This window comes from Sander lucioperca, chromosome 8 (assembly GCF_008315115.2).
Source record: "Sander lucioperca isolate FBNREF2018 chromosome 8, SLUC_FBN_1.2, whole genome shotgun sequence".
NCBI classification, from domain to species: Eukaryota; Metazoa; Chordata; class Actinopteri; order Perciformes; family Percidae; genus Sander; species Sander lucioperca.
In genome coordinates, this window is record NC_050180.1 from 32,754,529 (window position 1) to 32,777,674 (window position 23,146).

The following is a 23,146-nucleotide window of genomic DNA, read 5'->3' on the forward strand; positions in this document are numbered from 1 at the left end:
CAGATATTTCCCTCAGGAGTTGGTGGAGACCAAAAATAGAGCTAATAAAGAGTGAATATTGGACTTATATTCATCAGGTCGACACAAACACAACTCTAAATGAATGATAATGTTGCTGACGTTCAGCCGGTGTACCTGTACATTGACATCCGCCCCGTTGTTGACCAGGAACTCCAGACAGAGTGCTCCATGTGTGGAGGCGGCGGCAAAGTGCAGCGGGGTGAAGCCCTTGTTGTTAGCCTGGCTGACGTTGGCGCCGTAATCGATTAGCTCACTGACGACGGCGTCCTGACCATTAAAACAGGCCACGTGGAGCGCCGTGTTCCCAAATGCATTGGACTCATCTATCTGTTGTCAGGGTGAAACAAGACCGCTTTTATTTGGCCGAGAAAAGGTGTGTGTGTCAGTGTTGTTTGTACAGTGTGTACGTGTGTGTGTTGAGTTTGTGAATAGGTCCATAATAAGCCTTGGTATGTGGAGTATGTGTTCCTTCAAGTGTAAAACATACTGAGGTAGTCTGTCTGTCTGTGTGTCTGTCTGTCTGTCTGTCTGTGTGAGAAGTAAGAATTAGGTTTTTGTTTGTTGGGAATGCATTATTTCAATGAGGGTCTTTACAAGTATAGAAAGACAAACGTGTGTCCTGACCTCCACAGCTAGGTTGAGCAGGTGTTTGACCACAGCTATCTGCCCACTGGAGGCCGCCGCGTGGAGGGGAGTGTATCCCCGTTTGTCCTTACAGCTGATCTCCGCCCCCTCACTCACCAGCAGACAAACCACATCCAAATGTCCTGCAGGGGGTGCAGACAAGAGCACACAAAACATGGGCAAAAAAAAAAAAGGAATCAGCTGTTTAATGAAGTTCTTTATGGACCAGAAGCAACACTAGAGCGATAAACCCATTTTGTTTTTTGTTTTACAAACTGCACCTATTCTTTATTTTTTGTAGTAATTGATTCGTCAGAAAGCAGTTTAAAGTTTCATTATGTTACAGTATTCCAGAGCCCATGGTGAAGTCTTCGGGCTGCTTGTTTATTCTGACCAAAAGTCCCAAAATCTAAGAATTTCATTGCCAACGACCGCTTCTCTGTAATTTTTGTGTGCAATAATAATAATAATAATTAACTTAAACTTAATTCATGCTGTTGGATTTGTGTGATTATTTAAAGTTATCACTGGCTGGGAAATGAAATGATTACAAAATGATGTTATCTGGTCTTTGATAGCAAGTTTATTGTTCAACTGTAAAATATCCTGCCTAAGGACATGTTTTTGTCACAATTACTATTTTAGGAATCATTTAAAAATATTGGGGTTTTTAAGAGCTTGTGTAAATACAAAAAATACAAAAAAACACCGGTTTCAACCTACAGTATACCTAACTTTGTTTGCTGTAGTGTTTATGTAAATGCATGTTTCGTTCTCTCGTGATAACTTTGTAAAATGATATGTTGTGTCTTGTTTCAAGCTCTAATTTAATAGCTTTTCGGCTATTAGGTGACTCAGCGACTAAGCCACTGATTCTTTTTTTACAATGATCTATTTCCAGGAAATAAAAGACATGACGTGTGATACATCTCTAACAAACTCCGTCTTTGTCTCTTACCCATAAAAGCTGCCCAGTGCAGAGCCCGGCCATCTTTCTTATCAAAGGCGTTGATGTTGGCGCCTTTTGCGAGGAGGAGGTTCACCATCTGACAGATGGAGGAGAAGTTAGTGGGAAATATAAGATATATATACGTGTTTGTATATTTATATGTGTCAGTGTGAGGATGTGGGTGTAGGTGATGGTCTTTATATAACAGTATTCATCACTTTCACGCTCAGTTGTTGCTTAAACACTCTGGAGAGTGTGTGTTGGTCAGAAATAGAAGAAGTCCTTCATTCAGTTTGGCTTCAGAAATGTGCCGCCTCTCATTGTTAATTTTAGATTCAGCATATTTGTGAAAGGTTTCCCTATGAGACGAGGCGTGTTTCAAAATGAACAACCCACTCAATACTGTAACCACAATGACACAGCTGCACTGGCCTACCTGTTTCCTTTGACCAAGCTACATCACAGCTTGTTTATTAGTGAACTACACCAATATGCTGTAGCAGGAAAATGGGTTCAGTGCTGCAGAAAATGATTACATTTAAATGACAAAACAAGAAGCCAGTTTGTGTCTGCAGTACCTCAGTGTGGCCGTTGAGGGCAGCGTGATGCAGGGCGGTACGTCCGCCGCGGTCCGACACGTTGACGCTACTCAGCAGCGGGATGATGACCTCAGCGCATCGCAGCGCATTATTGGCTGCAGCCACGTGCAGCGGCGTCTGCCAGTTCTTGTCCCGCGCGTTCACGTCGGCCGAGTGGCGGATCAAAACTCTCACTGCCTCCTGAGGAAGAAAGTCAATAATCGGTTGAGATTATTTTTTATAGCTAAAAAAAAAAAATAAAGAGTAATAATTCTCTGATTCCAGCTTCTTAAATGTGAATATGTTCTAGTTTCTTCTCTCCTCTGTGACAGTAAACTGAATATCTTTGAGTTGTCGACAAAACAAGACATTTGAGGACGTCATCTTGGGCTTTGGGAAACACTGATCCACATTTTTCACTACTTTCTTTTTTGAGATTAACAATTTTTTATTTTGTATTCTTTCAAAAAAACATACAAGTTGCACCATGAACAAAACCCCCCCCCCCCCCCGCCTTCCGTCATCACCACACAACCAGACAAAAATCCACTCAACAAACATAGACAACAAACCATAAACCAAATAAACATATGTATAAATGACAACACCATAAGCCCGTCATACACGTCTCTCCCCAGCACAAAGCTTCTTAGAAGCCCTCCAGAAAGTTCAGGTACTCCTGGATTGACGGCACCCCTTCATTCTTCCATCCCCTTAAAATAATCTGTCTGGCTATCATCAAACTAGTCTGGACCCTGTGGCCGGGTTGGCTCAGTGGGTAGAGCAGTAGGGCTGTAATCTCCCAGTCGACTAGTCGATTTATTGGTCGATACGTTCTGGCTCGACCAAAATTCTGATTGGTCGATTTTTTGCCGTGTTAATTTCTTTCTTTTTTTTTAGAATGTATTTTTATTATTATTTTTTGCCGTGTTAATTTCATCAGGTGGAACTGTTTCACAGGTAACAGTCTGTCTTCAGAACGCCCCCCTTGTTTTCACTTTTTGGATCAGCCCAACCCACTGGAGACAGAATGAAGAAAGTACTAGAAGGCCTTGGTCTGGTGGTTTGCTGAATATTTATTTAATCGTGAGCGTTTAATTTATAGTCAGTCCTCCTCTACCATGTCAAAGACATCGGCAGTGTGGCAGCATTTTACAAAAATAGATAATGGAAAAAAAGTCGAATGCAAAGTTTGCAAGCAACAGTTTGCATATCACAGCTCAACTACAAACATGGCGTATCACCTAAAAACGGTAAGCTAACTTGTCTGCGTTAGGTTGCCCCGTCTGTTTTGAGTAGGCTATATGAACATATCAGAATTGGCATATTTCAATGTTTTAGTCTAATAATCGTTTTATAACTGCAGGCACACCCGCCCCGCAACTACGGTAGCATCCCCCAGGGTTAGCCGCGAAGCTGAGCTCCTATGTTCAGCCTCGCTCTGTGCAAGGACATGCACAGAGCTACTGAAATGATAGTGTCTGTCAGTTATTATAACATATGACAAAAACAATTGTCTTATTGTATATTATTGTATAGTATTATGTTGCATATTCCTCAACAGTTCTTGTGCTGATATCACTAGTAGACATAGTACTATATTCGAAAATCATAGGCTATGATATTGCGCAGGTGCACGTGATGCAACGCTGTCAGAGCTGACAGACAGACTCGAGTGTGTCATTTCAGTGCAAAATAATTAGGTTAAAAAACGATTTAATATACTGCAAATAGCCTACTAGTTTTTTATGTTTATTTATAATTCATTTAGGCGGACAAGGCTACCAAGTACTGCGCAGCTAATTAATCTAATGCTTTTTTTTTTTCTCCCCCCCCGCAGTCGTTGAAATTTCAGGACTTCAGTCGACCAAGATTTTCTTTGGTTGATTACAGCCCTATAGAGCAGGCGTACATAAACATAGATTTATGCCTCGACGCAGAGGATCCGAAGCCAACCTGTGACGATTTCCTGCATGTCTTCCCCCTCTCTCACCTAGCTGTCCTATCCATTAAAAGGCGGAAAAGCCCAAAAAAATAATCTAAAAAAAAAAAACTCATCTGGACCCAGCTTCTTATGTGCGTATCCATCCCGCTTAGGATTGACTCATCTCCTTTTTCACCATTTTCTGACATTTTATAGACCAAACTACTAATCAGTTAATCAAGAAAATAATCAACAGATTAATCAACTATTAAATAATTGTTAGTTGCAGCCCTAAACTACAGTTGTGGGAATAAATGAATTAAGAATGAAAAATGATTTCAGACACAGACTTCAACTCTTTAAAATATTCCTACAATGCAAACGGCCCTGAATGTATATGAAACCTTGGCACCACTAAAGTTCATCCTCCAGCTATTTCAGCCATGTTGAATTACCTGTTTGGGCACTGGGAGTGATGGCGATTGATTTATTGCTTTGACCCAGATTCTTGATGCTTGCAAAGGTAAAGCTGCCCGATGTGTTCTGAGAACATTGTGTGAAATGTGCCGGGAGAGGCTGGAAAATGATGAGTGTGTGTCGGACTGTTTTGAGGTAAATATCAGTTCCCTACCAGTAAATACCAGCAGTTCTGCTGGAGGAGTTGTTGTTTTGGAAGTGTAAGTAAGTGCAAGTGCAAGTGCAAGTGCAAGTGTAAGTGTGAGTCTGTCTGTGTGTGTGTGTGTGTGTGTGTGTGTGTGTGTGTTCACCTCGCTCCGAGATGCCACAGCACGATGGAGGGGGGTGAGCCACATATTATCTTTGGCGTTGACCCGAGCCCCTGCAACAACAAAAAAAAAGGAGCACACAAGGCAGAAAGAGGAGGTGTAACGTCAACTTTACCAACCAAACACTCATAGCATAACAGTTGCAAATTGTATCTACTAACATTTAAGACCTTGAAAGAACTTTTTAATGTCAAATAGAAAAAAATGAAGAATTAGTGAAAAAGTATATGCTGACATAGTAAAAGGCCTGTGGGACTAGTTTAAATTTAAATAGCAAGAACAGCGCTCTAAGGGTTTAAACACTTTGAAATTTGAAAGACTTAATTTAAGATGCAAATCCATTCTTTAAAAGGAAAATATTTTTTTTTCAATATATCCCATGAAAAGACCAAAAACAAGTATTGTCTGTGTATTGAAACTCTGACAAAGCTTATTCTTTTGTGCCACAGAGCTGCATTGTTGTCCAGAAAATATGTAAATAATAAATCAATGAGACACAGTTGGCACTGGATGGCATGTTCTACGAACACACACTGTAGTTTATTTTAAGACAACCCTGCATACACCGCCCTGCTGCTGTAAAAACTCACTATTACACCAAGTGTGTATTAATCTGTGGCTGAAAATAGTCCCCAACAAATGCACTACCTACTTCTGTTTGAGTAATGTTTGCAAAGAACTACAGCCACCAGCTGTTTCAGAACCACTTTAAATCCAAGAACCATAACTGCACTTAATGCTACTTAAAGGAGAATTCCGGCCAATTTTTACGTTAATCCTGATCGCTATAAATATGCGTGTACTTTCGTTTGAAAAAAAACCGACCCGAATCGGTGCAGGCAACATGGAGTAGCTGCAGCTACATGTACAAGCTTCCACTGAGCTAAAATGTCAGTTGTCGGAGCAAGTTTTAGAGTGCCTTTGTGCCTCTTAACAGACACAAAATGCAATTAAAATGTCTGTGCAACATGAACAGGGCCCTTACATGACAACAATTATGTTTTCAACTCAGACATTGTTTTAATTCACCTACCCTGTCTTGATCCTGCTGGTAGCTAGCTGCTAGCTGTTAGCTGCTAGCTGCTAGCTGTTAGCAGGGCCCTGTTCATGTTGCACAGGCATTTTAATTGCATGTTGTGTCTGTTAAGAGGCACGATTCGTGTCGGGTTTTTTTTTTTCAAACTAAAGTACATGTATATTTATAGCGATCAAGATTAACGTAAAAATTGGCCGGAATTCTCCTTTAAGTTTTGAGTTTTAAGGATGAATCGTCTTGTTTGTGTGGTATGGCTGCGTTCTGTGTTTTTTCTTTTCTTTTTTAACAAAACACCTACCTCTTTTATCATTTTTAAAGTGACTTTAGAGGCTCTTTTTTATTTATTTATTCACCTGCTTTGCACTTTTGCTGATGTTTTGCACTGAAAGGACTGCATTCAATTTCATTGTACATGTACAATGACAATAAAGACTATTCTATTCTAAAGACTATATGTTTGTGAGACTACACGTTTTACTTCCTCTGGCCTTGAGGTTAAGTGCCACACACAAATTAGGGAAGTCAGAAAGTATTGAGTGACAGACTAACGCATTGATGAAGCTTTGGTAAAAGATGTGTTCTTAATTTCTGGACAAAACAAGACATTTGAGGACGTCATCTTGGGCTTTTGGAAACACTGATCCACATTTTTCACCATTTTCTGACATTTTATAGACCAAACAACTAACCGATTAATCCAGAAAAAAAATCAACAGATTAATCGACTATGAAAATAATCGTTAGTTGCAGCCCTAAAATGTTGTTATACACGCCCAACTGATTGCTCTTTATTGAAGTAATTCTCCAGCCTTCAACATTAAAAATCATCAAGATCTTGAATTTAGGCAATTTAACAGCAGACATGATACCCTTCTTGCAGATACACTATACTTTATATAATAGGTCATATATATCATTAAAAAGTAGCACATTTGCAGTTATTTTCAAAACAAGCCCTGCGTTCCAATACCCATACAACCTTGTTATTTAGTATGTCAGATAAAGATTAGTATGTATGTACCAAAAAAATAAAAACTATGTAATTTAGAACGCAACCAAGACCTTTGGAAACAAGAACAGCTGAAAGAAAGATGAACGTTTAAAACTCATAGAGACAGAAACAAAAGGAAGAAGGGAATATACTGTCTGTTACCAGAGAGGATGAGGAGCTCTGTGATTTCGGCATCGCCCAGGAAGGCCGCTGCATGCAGCGGGGTGCGCTTCTCTGCATCCTGAGGGAGGAAGACGGTCAGTTGGTACTTGTTGCTTGTAATATGAGAAAGGCACGGGGTGGTGAACATTAGGACATTTTTACACCTAATATGATGCAACACCTTTAGATTCCACAATTCCTAAATTAGAGCTGGAGCTCCCCTAGCCTGACAAGCCAGACCCACATCAAGATGTTGGGTGTGGGAACTCACCATTGACAGGGCTCAATCTGAGGGGCGGGATAAACAGTTGTCTTTCAAAATTCCCTCTGCACGCAGTAGGATAGAGCTACAACCAGGCAGAGCAACGAAGAAGGTAGCGAAGCTAGTTGATAGATTAAACTTTTGCCGTATCCGGTCTGCAAAACTCCGAACACATCTTCCTTTTTTTAAGAATGATTTCAGTGCCGTTCTTTGTTCTTTTCTCAAATAAAAGCTTAACTCCAAGTCTTCCAGAAGACCGCTGTTCCCAGCAGCAGCAGCCATAAGCCCGCCCACCGACTCTATACACGATGTGATTGGCCTGACTAGAGTTTGGTTTTTCCAGCTCGCAAGCCAACAGAGAGTTGCTAGACCCCCCTGGCTGCAAAATAAATTTGCTGCCGCTAGGGTGCGTCTAGATTTCTAGGCTAGAGCTCCTCTGCTCCTCAGACAGCCTGAGGGGCAGGGGCGAACATGCATGCAGCAAGTTTTATAGCATGTTGGGAAGCCAATAGGGCACTTTATTATGTTTCCTTGCACATTGGGCCACCTTGGAGGGCACTTTATCATTTTTTAGTTACCATAGGAGCATCTAAGAGGACACTTTTTCAAGTGGATTCTCACGATATCAAGAGAGAGCCGCAGGATTACATATGGCACGAAAATCAATCAGCGTCCGGTGAGGACCTAATGGCAGCTACGGGCGCGGTTAAGTTGTGTGTAATCTATATCCATGACGTTCCACTTCCGGGATTGATCCGTAGCCACCGAAAATTCCGCCGGATGCCCCTTATTTCGGCCGGATGTCCGTCACCTTCCTCTTTCTTTGTGTTGGCGGTGGATTTCTGAGGACTATGGTTAACTGCTCCTCAGATCTCTGCAGGGTAAATCCAGACAGCTAGCTAGACTACGTGACTGTGACGGCCGCGACGGTTTGTTCAAAACAGCAATGGCGGACGATGGTTCATCCAATCACCAGCTAGGTTTTTTGAAAGTACCGGCCCTTTCCCAAACAGTGTCCCAATGACGGCTTCTCAGATTTTGTGTTAACAAGCTATCTGGTGTGTCAGGTAAGGGCACCAGTGAGCTGGAATACATTTTTTCCTATAAAAGCCATACACACTCTTCAAAATCAGTTAATAACACAAGAAATCTGACCAAGCTTTCAGTAACTGAGTGTTTTTTTATATGTGGTGCTTGAAAATCAATTACAACAAAGTAGTTGTGTCTAGAGCTGCAAAGATTAATTGATTAGTTGTCAACTAGTACATTAATCGCCAACTATTTTGATAATCGATTTCTGTCATTTTTCTTTAGATTATTTTTTGGGGGCTTTTTTCCCTTTATTTCAGAGTGACAGTGGATAGACAGGAAAGGTGGGAGAGCGCTGGGGGATGACACGCAGCAAAGGGCTGCAGGTTGGATTCGAACCCGTGCCGCTGCAAAGGACTCAGCCTACATGGGGCGCACATTCTCACTGGGTGAGCTAGAGGTCGCCCCGATTTCTGTCATTTTTAATGAAAAACAAAGTAAGAATTCTCTGATTCCAGCTTCTTAAATGTGAATATGGTCTAGTTTCTTCTCTCCTTTGTGACAGTAAACTGAATATCTTTGAGTTGTGGACAAAACAAGACATTTGAGGACGTCATCTTGGGCTTTGGGAAACACTGAGCGACATTTTTCACATTTTATAGACCAAACAACTAATCGAATAATCGAGAAAATAATCAAAAGATTAATCAACTATGAAAATAATCGTTAGTTGCAGCCCTAGTCGTTCACAGCTAAATGTTTACAAGGCACCAAAAAAAAAAGTCCTGCCCTTTCACACATGCACTGCTGGCTGGAATGTTACATATTGGTGATCCATGAGTCCACCATGACACGGAACAGAGGAGGCTGTGATATCAGTTCACAGATGATGAGCTGAGGATCAGTGACAGGGAACATCAGTGTCAACACATCCATTGTTCCTCTCAGTCAGCCCAAGACCAGTCCAGACCACCACACATGTCCACGTGACTGGACCGAGTGCAGCCTCTCCAACAAAAACACACCTAAAGTGGACGACAATGACGGTGACGTGGGAATGACCATCGCCAGACACAGGAGACTAAATACAGCAGAGAGCCTACATCCTGTGCTGCTCGAGTACAAGCATGTGCTATGCATCTATACCCATATGATGTAAATAAACACAACACACGCTCTGAACCTTGGCTTCTCTCACTCCTGACCTGCGTCGCTCCTCCCCTCACCCTTGGGCGCATGCTCCAACAGGAAGTGGGGCCTGAAGACGACTTCCACTGAGCCAGGGTTTTATTTTAAAAACACATTTGTTTACAGTGCACAGTGGTGGAGGAAGTACCGAATCTCAGTACTTAAGTAAAAGTACAAATAACCACAAACATATTTACTTTAGTAAAAGTCGAAGTACCACAATGACAACCCTACTTAAGTAAAAGTAAAAAGTACCTGATTGTAAATGTACTTTAAGTATTGAAAGTAAAAGTACTTGCATAACGATTTATTCTCTTAATCTTATTTGCATATTACCATTTTAAAAATGGTAATATGCAAAAAAAAAGTATGCACAATTGATTCTACTTAAAAGGTGCAGTAGGTACGACTTATAAAACTAACTTTCTGTCATATTTGCTGAAACTGACCCTATGTTCCAGTAGAACTACATGAAGCAGGTCATTTAAAAAATAAATCCGGCTCCTCTGGCACCACCTACAGCCTGTAGTGAGATTTGCAAAAATCCACCGCTCCCTGTTCAGATGCACCAATCAGGGACGGGGTGTCTAACAGCGTGTCAATCCTACCTACGGCACCTTTAAGTAAAATACAGATACGTGAAAAATGTACTTAAGTACAGTACCACCACTGACAGTGCAGCAGTACAGTGGAAAAATCTGTCCACAAATCCGAAACTGAGCATTTCACTGAGCACGTTTAAAGTGGCCTTAAAGAAATGGTTACAAAGTATCATGTAGCATTTTCAATTTCAATTCTAGATGTTTTGACCTTTTATGAGCAAGAAAGAGAGAAGCACGTTGACATAGCTACCACACCACCTGATGTTATTTTGTTGATTGTATTGTCTGCAATTGTTGTCTGTTGTTGAGCGGTTTTGTCTTGTGGCGTGATAAGTGTTTTACTTACTACACAATGGAAATAAGCCTTCGGACTTTATTGCGTTTTTATGATCTGTGATTTTTAATATTGGCCTGTGCTGTGCAGTGCAGTGCAGTGCATTGGCCACTGCTGTGCAGTGCATGTGTTGCACGATGCATTGGTGAGTTGTGGCAGAAACATTATCTCGTAATATGACTTGTAATTTTGATTTAGCACAACCTGTCCAGTTCCGAGACGTGGATCAGGTAATTATGAGATATTTTCCCTCATCGTTCTATGTTACAGATACTGTAATTATGAGATGTTCAATTGAAATTACGAGGCAGAGACGTTGTGACTATGAGAAAACATTTAAAAAGGTACCCTGTGGAGTTTTTGACCACTAGTAGTACTATAGAGTATGTTCTTATTATGAGTGGGTTTTGTTTGTATTGTGCAAGGGGCTACAGATGTATGCATACAGCAAAGGAAGTGAAGAAGAGGAGCTACAATGCAGTATTTAAATCTCAGCTCTGCAGATGTTTTATAAGGAAGGAAGTGCACCCAGTACTTTTGTTAGACCTCGTTAACATAACTTTTGTGTGTTTACAGAATGCAGTGCACTTCTGTAAAAATCAAACAAGAGATTAAGAACTTTCTTGGGCTCATCTAAATATATTTTAACAAGATTTTAATAACAAACTGGAAGAAATTTGCAAGAGGAATAGTGAAAAACTGGTTGGCAAAACAAAAATTCTAAATGCATTTGAAGTACCGGCTGTTAGAGGAGGTTTGGTGGACAGATGAGGGAATGGGCTATAGTTTAAGTTTAAAAAGGTAAGGTTGCAGATAGAAACCAACTGAATACCCCTCCGCTCACCCCTCCCTTTCCCAAGCGTGTAGTAGAACTTGAATGGTTTATAAGGAAGTGCACCCAGTACGTTTGTTAGACCTCGTAAACATGACTTGTATGTGTTTACAGAATGCAGAAGAACTGTCTTGGGTTAATCTAAATATATTTTAACAAGATTTTTTTTTAGGATTGTAGGACCTCTTAAAGAAGCAGTGTGTAGGATTTTATGGCATATTGCAGTGAGGCTGCAGGTTGCCCTTTCCCAAGCGTGTAGCAGACCCTGCGGTGGCCTCCAGGTAAAAACAGGTAAAAACACGAATAGGCCCTCTCTAGAGCCGGTGTTTGTCCGTTCTGTGCTACTGTAGAAACATGATGGTGCAACATGGCGGGCTCCGTGGAAGAGCACCTGCTCCCTACAGTATGTAAATATGAAGAGTTCATTTTAAGCTAACGAAAACACAACAATTCTAGTTTCAGGTGTTTATACACCCATGATAAATTAGTTATGAGTAAGTTAGTTATTATATTTTGTTTCTGCCAATAGATCACACCTGTGTGTGTGTGTGTGTGTGTGTGTGTGTGTGTGTGTGTGTGTGTGTGTGTGTGTGTGTGTGTGTGTGTGTGTGTGTGTGTGTGTGTGTGTTTGTGTCCTCACCAGAGCATTGATATCTTCCGACTTATATATGAGCATACGAATCTCTTCAGGGTCTCCGCTGAAGATCGCCTGGATGAGAGGAGGCTGACAACAAGACAGAAGAAAGAAGATTCAACACATGACCAGAGCCAACATGTCAGACTCTAACAGATAAATACACAGGATCGATTTAAACAGCGATAGGGAATTCATCGGGAGTGAAGCGACATGACAAAATCACAAATATTTCCTGGACGTTACACAAGAGCATGATCCTTCCCACGGTATATAACTCTTTGTGTGTGTGTGTGTGTGTGTGTGTGTGTGTGTGTGTGTGTGTGTGTGTGTGTGTGTGTGTGTGTGTGTGTGTGTGTGCGTGTGAGCAGCTGCTTAACTTTAAGCTGCTGTGTTTATAAAAGCTGGAGCTACTACGAGACTGTAGCCTCTTATACACAGTATACAAAAATGTTCTTTAATACCAACAGGACGTTTCTTTTTCTTTTACAGTGAATCTCTAACTCTCTCTCTAACTATAAAAAAGACAGGAGCGGAATATTTATTTTCCTCCATACAGAGAAACTATTGTTGTAGAAGATTCTTTGTAGATGCAAATCATAAAAATAAAATGTCTGTGCAGAGAAAAGGCTTTAATGAAGGGCATCGTGTGGAGGTCATGTCTGTAAAGCCCTTATTTTCTTTACCAGATCACAGATATGAGGTAAATAGAGGCCGTAAAAACACACACACACACACACACACACACACACAGTGTCAATCAGCACTATACTGTGGATTTTAGAGTAAACAGAAGCAGGCGTGGGTAAAGAAAAAAGCCTGCCAACATGCCAGCAATGGTGGAATTTAACTAAGTACATTTACAGTACAAGTACTGTACTTAAGTAAAAAAAAAAAAAGGCAAAAGGTACAAGACTGTGTACAGAAACTCATCATCACAGACTTCAGTGGTAACAGCTCGCAAGCTGTTCACAGGTTTGCGGGTGCAGTAAACGTTTCCATGGTAACAACAAGCCCACCAATCAGAGATGGCGCTGTTACGCTTAGGTTTGTGGGTACTATAGTATTTCTCCGTGACATTGCGAATAAAAAAAAAAAAAAAACTTAAAACAAGGTTGATTTCATACAGACTTGTGGCTTCTACACAGGGACATAACCCTTTGTTTCACAACCTCACAGCTCGTGGTCAGTCCACCTTGAATGGTTTAGACATGATGGCTAATAATCAAAATCCTTACGGAGAAAATGAATAGGGGTTTTACTGTCAGAACCACACTGTTGAGCTCTATATGGAAATCTAATCTAGAAAGACCACACTGATCATTTAAAAACACTAAAAGTCGACGTGACGGCCTCTGCAGAGACAGAAACGTAAGCTGCAGGTTCAATGCGTTACTGATGAATCACGTCTAACAGAGGAAGGCCTCACTTCACTTCCTGTGTGTTTTTCTGCCGCCTCCTGCCTCACTTCCTGTTGCACAGTCTCTCCTTCTCAGAAACGAGAGCGAGAGGAACCACGGAGCAGCGTTTCACTTCTGCTTTAGAAAACTGAGCACACGTGTTCAAACAAAATGATACCACTTCCTCATCGGACCTGTTTTCTTTTTTGTTTTTGTTTTTCTCCCTTGAATTGAATTCTGGTGAAATGCCACATCATCATCATCATCATCATCATCATCATCATGACATCACAGGTTACCCAGGTAACCATTAGGCCAGGAAGGTGTTTGAAATGTTCCCCCACAGTGTGGACCTGGCGTTCTAATAATACGCCGTTTCTCTGAATGTTAAACTGATGTTTTCTTCTTTCAAGCCACCTTACAAACCAGAACGCAACTCGCCTTCCTCACTGTTTTTTCTCCTGGTGATAAGCCACATTTTCACACAAGCTCAAAGCTGTTAAGCACTGATTCAGGGTTTACTTGAGGCAGAGTGATAAGAGTTGGAGGGAGGAAGGACACATTTAGGGTCGAGAGACAGAGAGAGAGAGAGAGAGAGAGAGAGAGAGAAAGAGAGAGAGAGAAGTGTACGAGGCCCCAGCTGGAGAGCAGAAAAGTGGGGGGCTGTGCCTTTAAAGAAGCAGCCAACGCTTGGCAGCATATGGCCTCTTTAGCTATGCATTTCTTTCTAAGTGCTTCACATGCGCTCACACACACACACATTCCCGTCTTCAGCAGTAACACTCAGCTGGCAGCGGCCCCTTGTCACAGAGCTGTGATCGCTGTGGGGACTCGGGGAGACGGATGCTGGCACAAGAAAGGAAAAGCAGATTTAGGGAGTGTAAGCATGAATGAAAACATTTCCTTTAAAACGCATAACAGTGTTTTTAAGGTCTGTATGAATATTTTAGAATTATAAAAATTGGAATTCATCAGCCAGTATTGGTTTTGGCGTTAACATTTGACGAAGATCTATCAAAAGACTTTTAAGACATAATAAAAATATGCTTGGGGATCAAAACGTATGAAAATAAATTACAGTAATTGTTGAGCAATACTGTATTTGTAACTGACACTTAGCAACTTAACAAGAGATTACAACTACTATTGAAAAATATAAATGAAATTATTAAATCTAGATCAAGAAAATGGTCAAATATTCATACAAAATCCAGCCTATTAAAAGGTCCTATGACATGCTGCTTTTTGGATGCTTTTATATAGGCCTTAGTGGTCCTCTAATACTGTATCTGAAGTCTCTTTATATAGACCTTAGTGGTCCTCTAATACTGTATCTGAAGTCTCTTTATATAGGCCTTAGTGGTCCTCTAATACTGTATCTGAAGTCTCTTTATATAGACCTTAGTGGTCCCCTAATACTGTATCTGAAGTCTCTTTTATATAGACCTTAGTGGTCCCCTAATACTGTATCTGAAGTCTCTTTTATATAGACCTTAGTGGTCCCCTAATACTGTATCTGAAGTCTCTTTTATATAGGCCTTAGTGGTCCTCTAATACTGTATCTGAAGTCTCTTTATATAGACCTTAGTGGTCCCCTAATACTGTATCTGAAGTCTCTTTTATATAGACCTTAGTGGTCCTCTAATACTGTATCTGAAGTCTCTTTTATATAGACCTTAGTGGTCCCCTAATACTGTATCTGAAGTCTCTTTTATATAGACCTTAGTGGTCCCCTAATACTGTATCTGAAGTCTCTTTTATATAGACCTTAGTGGTCCCCTAATACTGTATCTGAAGTCTCTTTTATATAGGCCTTAGTGGTCCCCTAATACTGTATCTGAAGTCTCTTTCCTGAAATTCAGCCTTGGTGCAGAATTACAGCCACTAGAGCCAGTCCCACAATGAGCTTTCCTTAGGATGTGTCATTTCTGTGTCTGTAGCTTTAAATGCTATTGAGGAGGAGAGAGGGGGGGCAAGGTGGAGGGGGGGGGTGTGGCCTTCACCAACTGCCATGCTTCGCTCATTTTCAAGCCATGATGTCTCTCTCTTTCTCATGGGTGGGCCAAATTCTCTGGGCGGGCAAAGCAGAGAAAGGGGAGGTAACCTTTCCCCTTATGACATCATAAAGGGAAGATTCCAGATCGGCCCATCTGATCTTTCATTTTCTCAAAGGCAGAGCAGGATACCCAGGGCTCGGTTTACACCTATCACCATTTCTAGCCACTGGGGGACCAAAGGCAGGCTGGGGGAACTCATATTAATGTTAAAAAAAAACTCATAAAGTGACATTTTAACGCCATGGGACCTTTAAACCCACATTTCTGTGATAAGCAAATGCTAAAACCTACCCCCAAAACAGAGTGTGTACAATCATAGCTTAGCAACCGTAAATAGGCACGACAGGTCAGTCAAGATTTTTGTTCCTTATTATGAATGTGAATTTGGATGGTGGTATCCTTTTTTAGCCTTAACAAAACCAAAAACACACGAACAAAAGTGTGACAAAAATGTTAAACTGTAATTTGTCTGTTCTAAATGATTCTGTTAAGTAACCAAGCGTTACTTCTCTCCTCTTTTCTGTCATTTTCCTGCTCTTTCATAACCTGACTCCGCCAGATGGATTGCTTCACATTTGCTCGGCATATCCATCTGGGAACTTTCCGTTGGAGAACTTTTGGGAAGGGGCGAAAATACTGGTTAGCTGATTGGATAAACCATCTGTCTATCACCACCTATGTTGGTGATAGACGGGCCAAATCAACCAATCAGGACAACGATATATCAAACTCTTGCTGAAACCAGTCGGGAGAAGAGCAAAAACATTTTTTCCTCCGAGAAAAGCCTCCAGTGCTGTTTTTTGCTCTTCTTTCAATGAAGGAATACTTTCTAATTCGGATAAAACTTGCGCGATAGCTACGCTCATCCGTGGAAGCCCCCATGTTGTTTAGACTGAACATTCGCTTCTCGTTGCGTCACACCTAAACCCGTCTCAAAACCAACGCTGATTGGTCGGTCGTTTGGCGAACGGCTCCAAATTTTCTCTGTCTCAACATGCCAGACTGATCTGCGAGATGAAAACTGGAGCTCGCGAGATCAGGACGGTCTCACCAGGCTAGCTCTTTCATAAAAGCAATGAAAGCCCTAAAAAATATCTTTAAAAAAATCCCAAAACTCAAGTCAAGTACTGCAAAATTGTACCAAAGTACAATGGTAGTAGTTGTAGTGCTAGTGAAGGAAAACGTTGCCCAGGACCCCACTTTGAAAACCACTGCTCTAAGGAACTGATTCAGGGTCTCAAAAGAACATACAGTGATCTTTTCTTCTTATCCTACACAAACTTCCTCCATCACATAACCTCTATATTCATCTCACACACACACACACACACACACACACAGGCTAACCTGCAACACATAAACGTCATGTCCAACGCACAAACACATTGTGTACGTCCTGTCTTGTGTCTCCCTCCATCTCTTCCTCAGATGCCGGAGGCGACTGTGGGGCTGCCCTCGATTTAGTCGATTGGTCGACAAATCGGTCGTTTTGGTCTTTGCCAACTACGATTCATTTAGGAGATTAGTCTTTTTTTATGCTTTTTTCATGCTGAATAACTTATTTCCTACACACCTATGAGCCCATCTCTGGTAAACAGAAGATTTAAAGTGGCGCTTTTGCATGATTCTTTGAGGAGAAACTCAGTTTTACAGATCTGTCGATTAAATCAACTAATCTATTAGTCAACAAAATCGTCCGAGTGTTGGTCGACTAATAATTTATTTAGTCGAGGATAGCCTTAGTTGACTGAGGCCTCTAACGGGCTCATCTCCTTCCCCTCGGGGTCAACATCACATTTCGGATGTCCTAACAGTGAAGCGCCAAATCAAAACTCCACTATTTCTGCAAGTCATTATTCCCCTCAGTCCCTCTCTCAAACTCTGAACGTTTCACCTGCCTTAAACAGCCACAGGAGACAATAGAGGAAGCCAATGTCAAAAACCAGAAATAAGGAGAAAAAAACACAGGAAATCTGATAAGCGTACATGCGCACATCCACTACAGAGACACGCTCGCGTCCGGAAAGTCAAAAGTCAACAACTTCCTGTGCTTCCTTTGTATTCTGTTTGGTGGGAAGATGACGTCTCTCTGCATGCATACATTACTGACATAAAAATAGGAGAAAATAAAGAAGCGATCAGATATTTTACTTAAGTAAAAGTAGCAGCAATAGTGTAGAGATACTTTGTCCTTTCATTTAAGTAAAAGTACATAAGTATTAGCATCAAAATGTACTCAAAGTACTAAAAGAATATCAGGTCAGCTGAGTCAGCGGTCTCCTTTAAGTCCCTTCTTAAAAGATTATTATAAAAGTACTCATTATGCAGAATGATGTTTATATGTTACTGGATTATAATTATTGATGCTTTATTGTGTTCATCACTTTACAGCTGCAGTGGGTAGAAAGCAAAAAAATGCCACAGTTTAAAGTAGAGTGAGAGCTCTTCCTGCATCTCTCCCTCTCCCCTCTCTGTCGCACGGACAACACATGCGCAGAACAGCCAATAGGAACGCTCTCTCTCTCTCTCTCTGAAATGACCTGTGATTGGCCAAAAATCGGTTAAAAATCAATATGTGTAAAAATAACTTAAAGCTTTAGCACGTAACTTTTTGATATTAATAAACGTTCGCTACATTCAAGCCATTGCCAAATGAGTTGCTACAAAGCTAATTAAAGGCCCTGACGCATACCAACCCAACGGCCGACCGTCGGCAGAAAAGGCAGTCGGACTGATCAGTCGGCTCCCCGAGGTCCAAAAAGTGCCTCGGAACACACCGAAGCGGCGCGTACGTTCTGCGCGTGCGCGAGACGTAATACGTCTCCATAACAGCAGGTGGCGCTAATCTGTATTGTCGATCAAAAAAAATTAAAACCAGAAATGACGAACGCGTCACGTGGGTCTGGCTTCTCCAGCCGAACACCAACCCTTGTTCGAAATACGATCTCATATTTTACTAAAAGTTCCCTGAAACGTGTTTCTGAAAACATTTTAAGCGAGGAATAGGCCGCGCAGTTGCTGAATCCGTCTTCATTTCAGATCGACAAAGGTCAGTTTAAAAAGATTTTCGTCAGATTTTGAGAGGCGTCAGTCACTCATCCCGCTCGTCATTTCCAGGTAAGCACTCCACCAATCAGATTGGTCATTGAGTCCGACTGCCCGCCCACCAACCCAGCAAGTCAGGTCGGCCAAAACGAAGGCCGACGGCCCCTCCGACGGCACGTAACACAACAAACAGACTTGAGTCACTGACCTCGCCAGACTGTCCGACGGCCGATTATCGGGTAGGTGTGTCAGGGCCTTTAGACTATCAGCTCCACACAACTCTCTCTGTATTTCTCAGTATGACTATGTTCAGAAGATTGTGGCGTCCGGTGACTTTCCCGTGCAGAAACTTGAGTGAAGATAATGACCTCTTCTGAAGAGTCCATCATGTTTTTTTAATCCTCCGTGTCCTCCTTGGCTACTAGCAACTGTGTGGAGGGAGGGGGGGGGGGGGGGCAGTGTGCGATCACAGAAGGCTTGTATCATGTGTCATTACTTAGAATTCTTCATGGGGGAGACAGAAACTACGCACTATAGCTTTAACTAAAGTATTTTTTTATTTATTATGTCACATGACAAGTACGACGGGGCAACGAAGCATTTAACTGTACAACGTAGAGATATGTTGAGTATTTATTTATTAGCTGATGTATATTTTGTGCTGATAATCAAAATCTGCAAAGTAACTAAAAGCCTTAAAATAAATGTGGAGGAGTAAAAAGTACAATATTTGCACCCAAAATGAAGTGGAGTAGAAGTATAATCCAGTGTAGAAAAAAAAACTTCTATTGTCCCTCGAATAATTGTCCGAAATCTGCCATTTTAAGTTGGATATATCCATCCGTTTATTTTTTACATTATAACAAAACTATAATCTAAACAAAATAACTCAAACACATTCTCACGTTCGTTTCGACCTCGATGCGTGCAACACACCTGTCACAATTACTCCACACTTAAGTAAACTGGGCTACCCCCAGCGTCACACACTGGAGGCCAATGAAATAGCTCCAACAGAAATACTCAAGCATAGTACAAGAACCTCAGAATTGTACTTAAGTACAGTACTTGAGTAAATGCAGCTCAAGCAGCAACGTGTGCTTATTTAAAAAGACTGAAGACATCAGAGCTGCACAAAAAACCCACTTAGACCTTTACATCTATTTTTTACCAGATTGATCTCTGGAAAACATCTGTACCTGCAAAACGTCTCCCTGTACCAGGACAAACAAGCTGAGCATAATTTACTATCGTAGGTTAAATTCAAATTTTAAGATAAGATTTTCATTTCCATGTGACCCGCTCTTGATCAGCACATGATGAAAGACAGCGAGAGAAAAAAAAAAACTCTATACCATGCCTGCTGAGCTGTCTGCTGAGCTGAGGCATCCAGTTATCATCATCATCAGCGTGTTGTCTGAAAATAACAGGAAGTCCCACAGTTCTGAGTTACATAAAAAAAAAAAAAAACTGTTCTTCCCCTACTCGAAGTTAACGACAGATCTGATAAATACTGTATGGACTGAGGAGGCTGCGTCGGATCAGGGATTTCTACCAGTACGTCTTCTTTCTCTTCAGATGTCAGCTACAGTTCTGTACTAAAGTACAATTTTGAGGCATTTGTACTTTACTTGAGTTTTTTTTTCATTTTCTGCAACTTTATACATCTACTCCACTACATCTCAAAGGGAATGATTGTACTTTTTACTCCACTACATTTGTCTGACAGCTTTAGTTTCTTTACAGATGACAGTTTTTCATCCCCTTCCTGTCCAGTGAAAAACAAGTCCTCCAAACCATACGACGATATGAGTCGTTTGTTCCCTATCCTAGAGCTGAAGATCTTTGCTCGATTGATAGAAATTGAGATCTGTCGGGTTCGGGTCTTCATTTCTATCATTTTACACTTGCGCTCCGGGTTGCGCGGTAAATGAGCGGTCAGGTGATGCGTTTCGATTAGCGCGAAAATGGATGATGAGGAGGTGAAACGGAGGCTGGCCTCTGGAGGACTTATTTTATTTCTTTGTTCCAACTTCCAAGTGGCCTATAGCCTACGTTAGTCATGAATAAATGATGTTAAAAAATTTATAAATCTCATTCTTGAGAAAAGGCACAAAAAAAAAAGCTGTGTGCGTGCACACATTTGAAAAAAAACATTTAAAAAGCTGTCAATCAAAATTTACTTGTCGGGCTCGGGCCGAATTCTGTCGCTGCTACGTCACCCGGATCGTTGGTCTGATTGGTTGAAGGACTATCCAATTGCGTACAGAGTCATTTGAACTATGCCCGTTGATCACGCCTCTTGTGCAGTAGAAAATACAGAGCAGACTCCTCAGACTAATGTTCAATCTTAAAAGATTGAGCTTGGTCTGGTGATAGCCACTTCGTCACCTTACTTCCTCCTTTGCTCCCATCAGAACTACTACAGGCGCCAGAGGGCGCTGCCACTAGAAACGTAAATATAGGTCGTAATTGCTGCTTGAACAAACGACGTCTGGGAGCGTTTTTCAGGGGAGGACAGTCTTAAAACCATGTATCTCCAGATGTGTTGATGTTGAATGTTTGCGATAAACTGAGAAAATCCTCCGACTTCTTAAGCTAAATAAAGTCTTTAAAAAGCCTCTCGGATCAGCTGAAAAACGTGTCATCACAAAGCTGAAAACCTTCTACAAAAACATCTACAGCAGTAAAATGCAACATCCACATGAATGCAGCAGGAATATAAATTCAGAAACATCAGATAGACGAGGAAAACACTGACAGGGAACATTTTACTTTTGCGTTTAGTAAATTTTGCTAAAACATACTTTTACTTGAGTAAGGGTTTGAATGCTTTTACTTGTAATGAAGTCTATTCAGTTTGGTATTAGCAATTTTACTTCAGGAAAGGATCATAACCTTACCTAAAAAGTCATGGCATTGTAGAGCAAATTAAAGCTGCAACGATTAATCGGTTAGTCGATTTTTCACTATTTTCTGATATATTATACACCAAGCATTTCTTTGATTAATAGAAATGGGAATCTGTGAGTAGATGAAAAATGAAAAATGAGTTGCAGCTCTAGAACAAATCTAAACCCTTTCAGATATGTGAGCATGAAGGTTCACTCTTGACCTTGACTAAAGATCCATTTAGTAGCTGATCTGGAGCTTTCCACCAGCTTTCTTCCTCAGCATACACCAAAGATGTACATGTTCAAATCTCAATTTCTGTGCACACTTTAAAGACCATTTGTCTATGTTTAAGTGTAAAAGTGAGATTGAAACTCTGCTGAGGAGCTTTACTACCAAAAGCTCCAGAGCTGCAACTCAATAGACCTTGAGGTGAGATTGTTTCTCAAATATGTCTCCTTGGCATGAAATCTTATCAGAAATTGATTCTTTTTTTATGCATTTGTTGGTCCTTCACATGAAACACTAATTTGTGCACCACATTTCAGCCCTGATGGAGACATAAACCTGCATTTAGCTGCAGATAAATCTTGATTATTGAGGATATTTTGCGGTTTGCAGCGTTGATGCTTTGCGGAAAAAGACAGAGCAGGAAGTGTAAGTGAAGTGGGCTGTCCTAATTTTAACAGAGCACCGAAAATGATACCGACAAAATCAGGACATTAACGACGTGCAGTTTTGTGCAGCTTTATGAATGTGTTCTGTGCTCGGTTTGCAGGAGAGAAATGTGCTTTATGTTCTCTCAATTGTGCCTAAAGTGGCGACACAAAGACATTAAAAATAAATTTCTACCAAACAGCAGTGGGATGAAGCGTCAAATATGTTGCCTGTTTAGATGCTAAGCTAACAGCTAGCACGTCTACCTGGTCGGCCAGTTTGAGGACAGCCATCTCTGGGTCAGCTCCGGCTGTTCATCCACTCCCTCCGACACCGCAGCACCATGCACGGTGCGATGCTGCGCCCCGCTCCTCCTCCTTATCCTCCTCTCCTTCCTCCGGACTTCCTGCTGGACTTGTAGCTGTAGCAGATTGTAGCAGGCTTCTCGTAGCTCTGTAGCAGACACACAAGCGGCGGGTGATGGTGATGAAGGCCGGGTGCGAGCACCAGGGGCCAGCAGCCCGGCTCCACTCACGCTATCTGAGGCGACGCTGCGGAGCAGAGGCGGCCGCTCGGGAGTCGCAGGGAGGCGGGGAAGCAGGAACGGTTTGACCCAAAACAATCCACATGTATGGCCGCTGCTACTGCTGCTAACGTTTCTGCTGATGCTGGTGATGCACAGAGCTCCCAGGCGTTTCTCCGAGCCATACACTACCCACAGAAGCCTCCCTCCTGCCCGGTCAGTAAAGCCACAACCCTCCCGGAGAAGCAGCCAGGCTGAATTCAGCTGAACGGAGATCACACAGGAAGTCGGAGCCTGTCTCTCCTCCCGCCTCCTCCTCCTCCTCCTCTCAGATGCAGAAGTGGAGGAGCTGCTTCCTCAGCATCAACAACCAGCACCTCCTCGCTGCTGCCCTCCATTGGACACAGAGGGAACAACACATTTTCGACAGCAGCCTCCAAAAGTAATAAATCAAGGTGCATGAAATTCGACGGTGTTTCCCAACCCAGGGTACTTGTATTCCGGGGGTAACGTTACGTACGGTATTTTATTAGAGCTTTTATTGTGACTTCCTCTTAACCTTCAACTGAGAGGTTACACAATAAAATACCTTACACTTGGAAAGATTGTGGAGCAGAATTT

At 41.6% G+C, this 23,146-nt stretch overlaps 1 protein-coding gene across 3 annotated transcripts in view; it reads right to left on the minus strand.

Annotated features, from left to right (window-relative positions):
* The window catches only part of ankrd44 (ankyrin repeat domain 44), a 41,839-nt gene extending 19,319 nt beyond the window's left edge, over positions 1-22,520 (minus strand). For all 3 annotated transcript variants that reach the window (XM_031298907.2, XM_031298983.2, XM_031298824.2), the window contains exons 1-8: positions 22,269-22,520; positions 11,958-12,041; positions 7,071-7,149; positions 4,864-4,934; positions 2,173-2,373; positions 1,604-1,691; positions 646-788; positions 136-348 (exon numbers count right to left, since the gene is read on the minus strand). In XM_031298907.2, the coding sequence (XP_031154767.1) occupies positions 136-348; positions 646-788; positions 1,604-1,691; positions 2,173-2,373; positions 4,864-4,934; positions 7,071-7,149; positions 11,958-12,041; positions 22,269-22,295 (906 nt within the window). In that variant the 5' untranslated portion in view covers positions 22,296-22,520. The remainder of the gene's footprint in view (positions 1-135; positions 349-645; positions 789-1,603; positions 1,692-2,172; positions 2,374-4,863; positions 4,935-7,070; positions 7,150-11,957; positions 12,042-22,268) is intronic.
* Between the last annotated feature and the right edge of the window lie 626 nt (positions 22,521-23,146).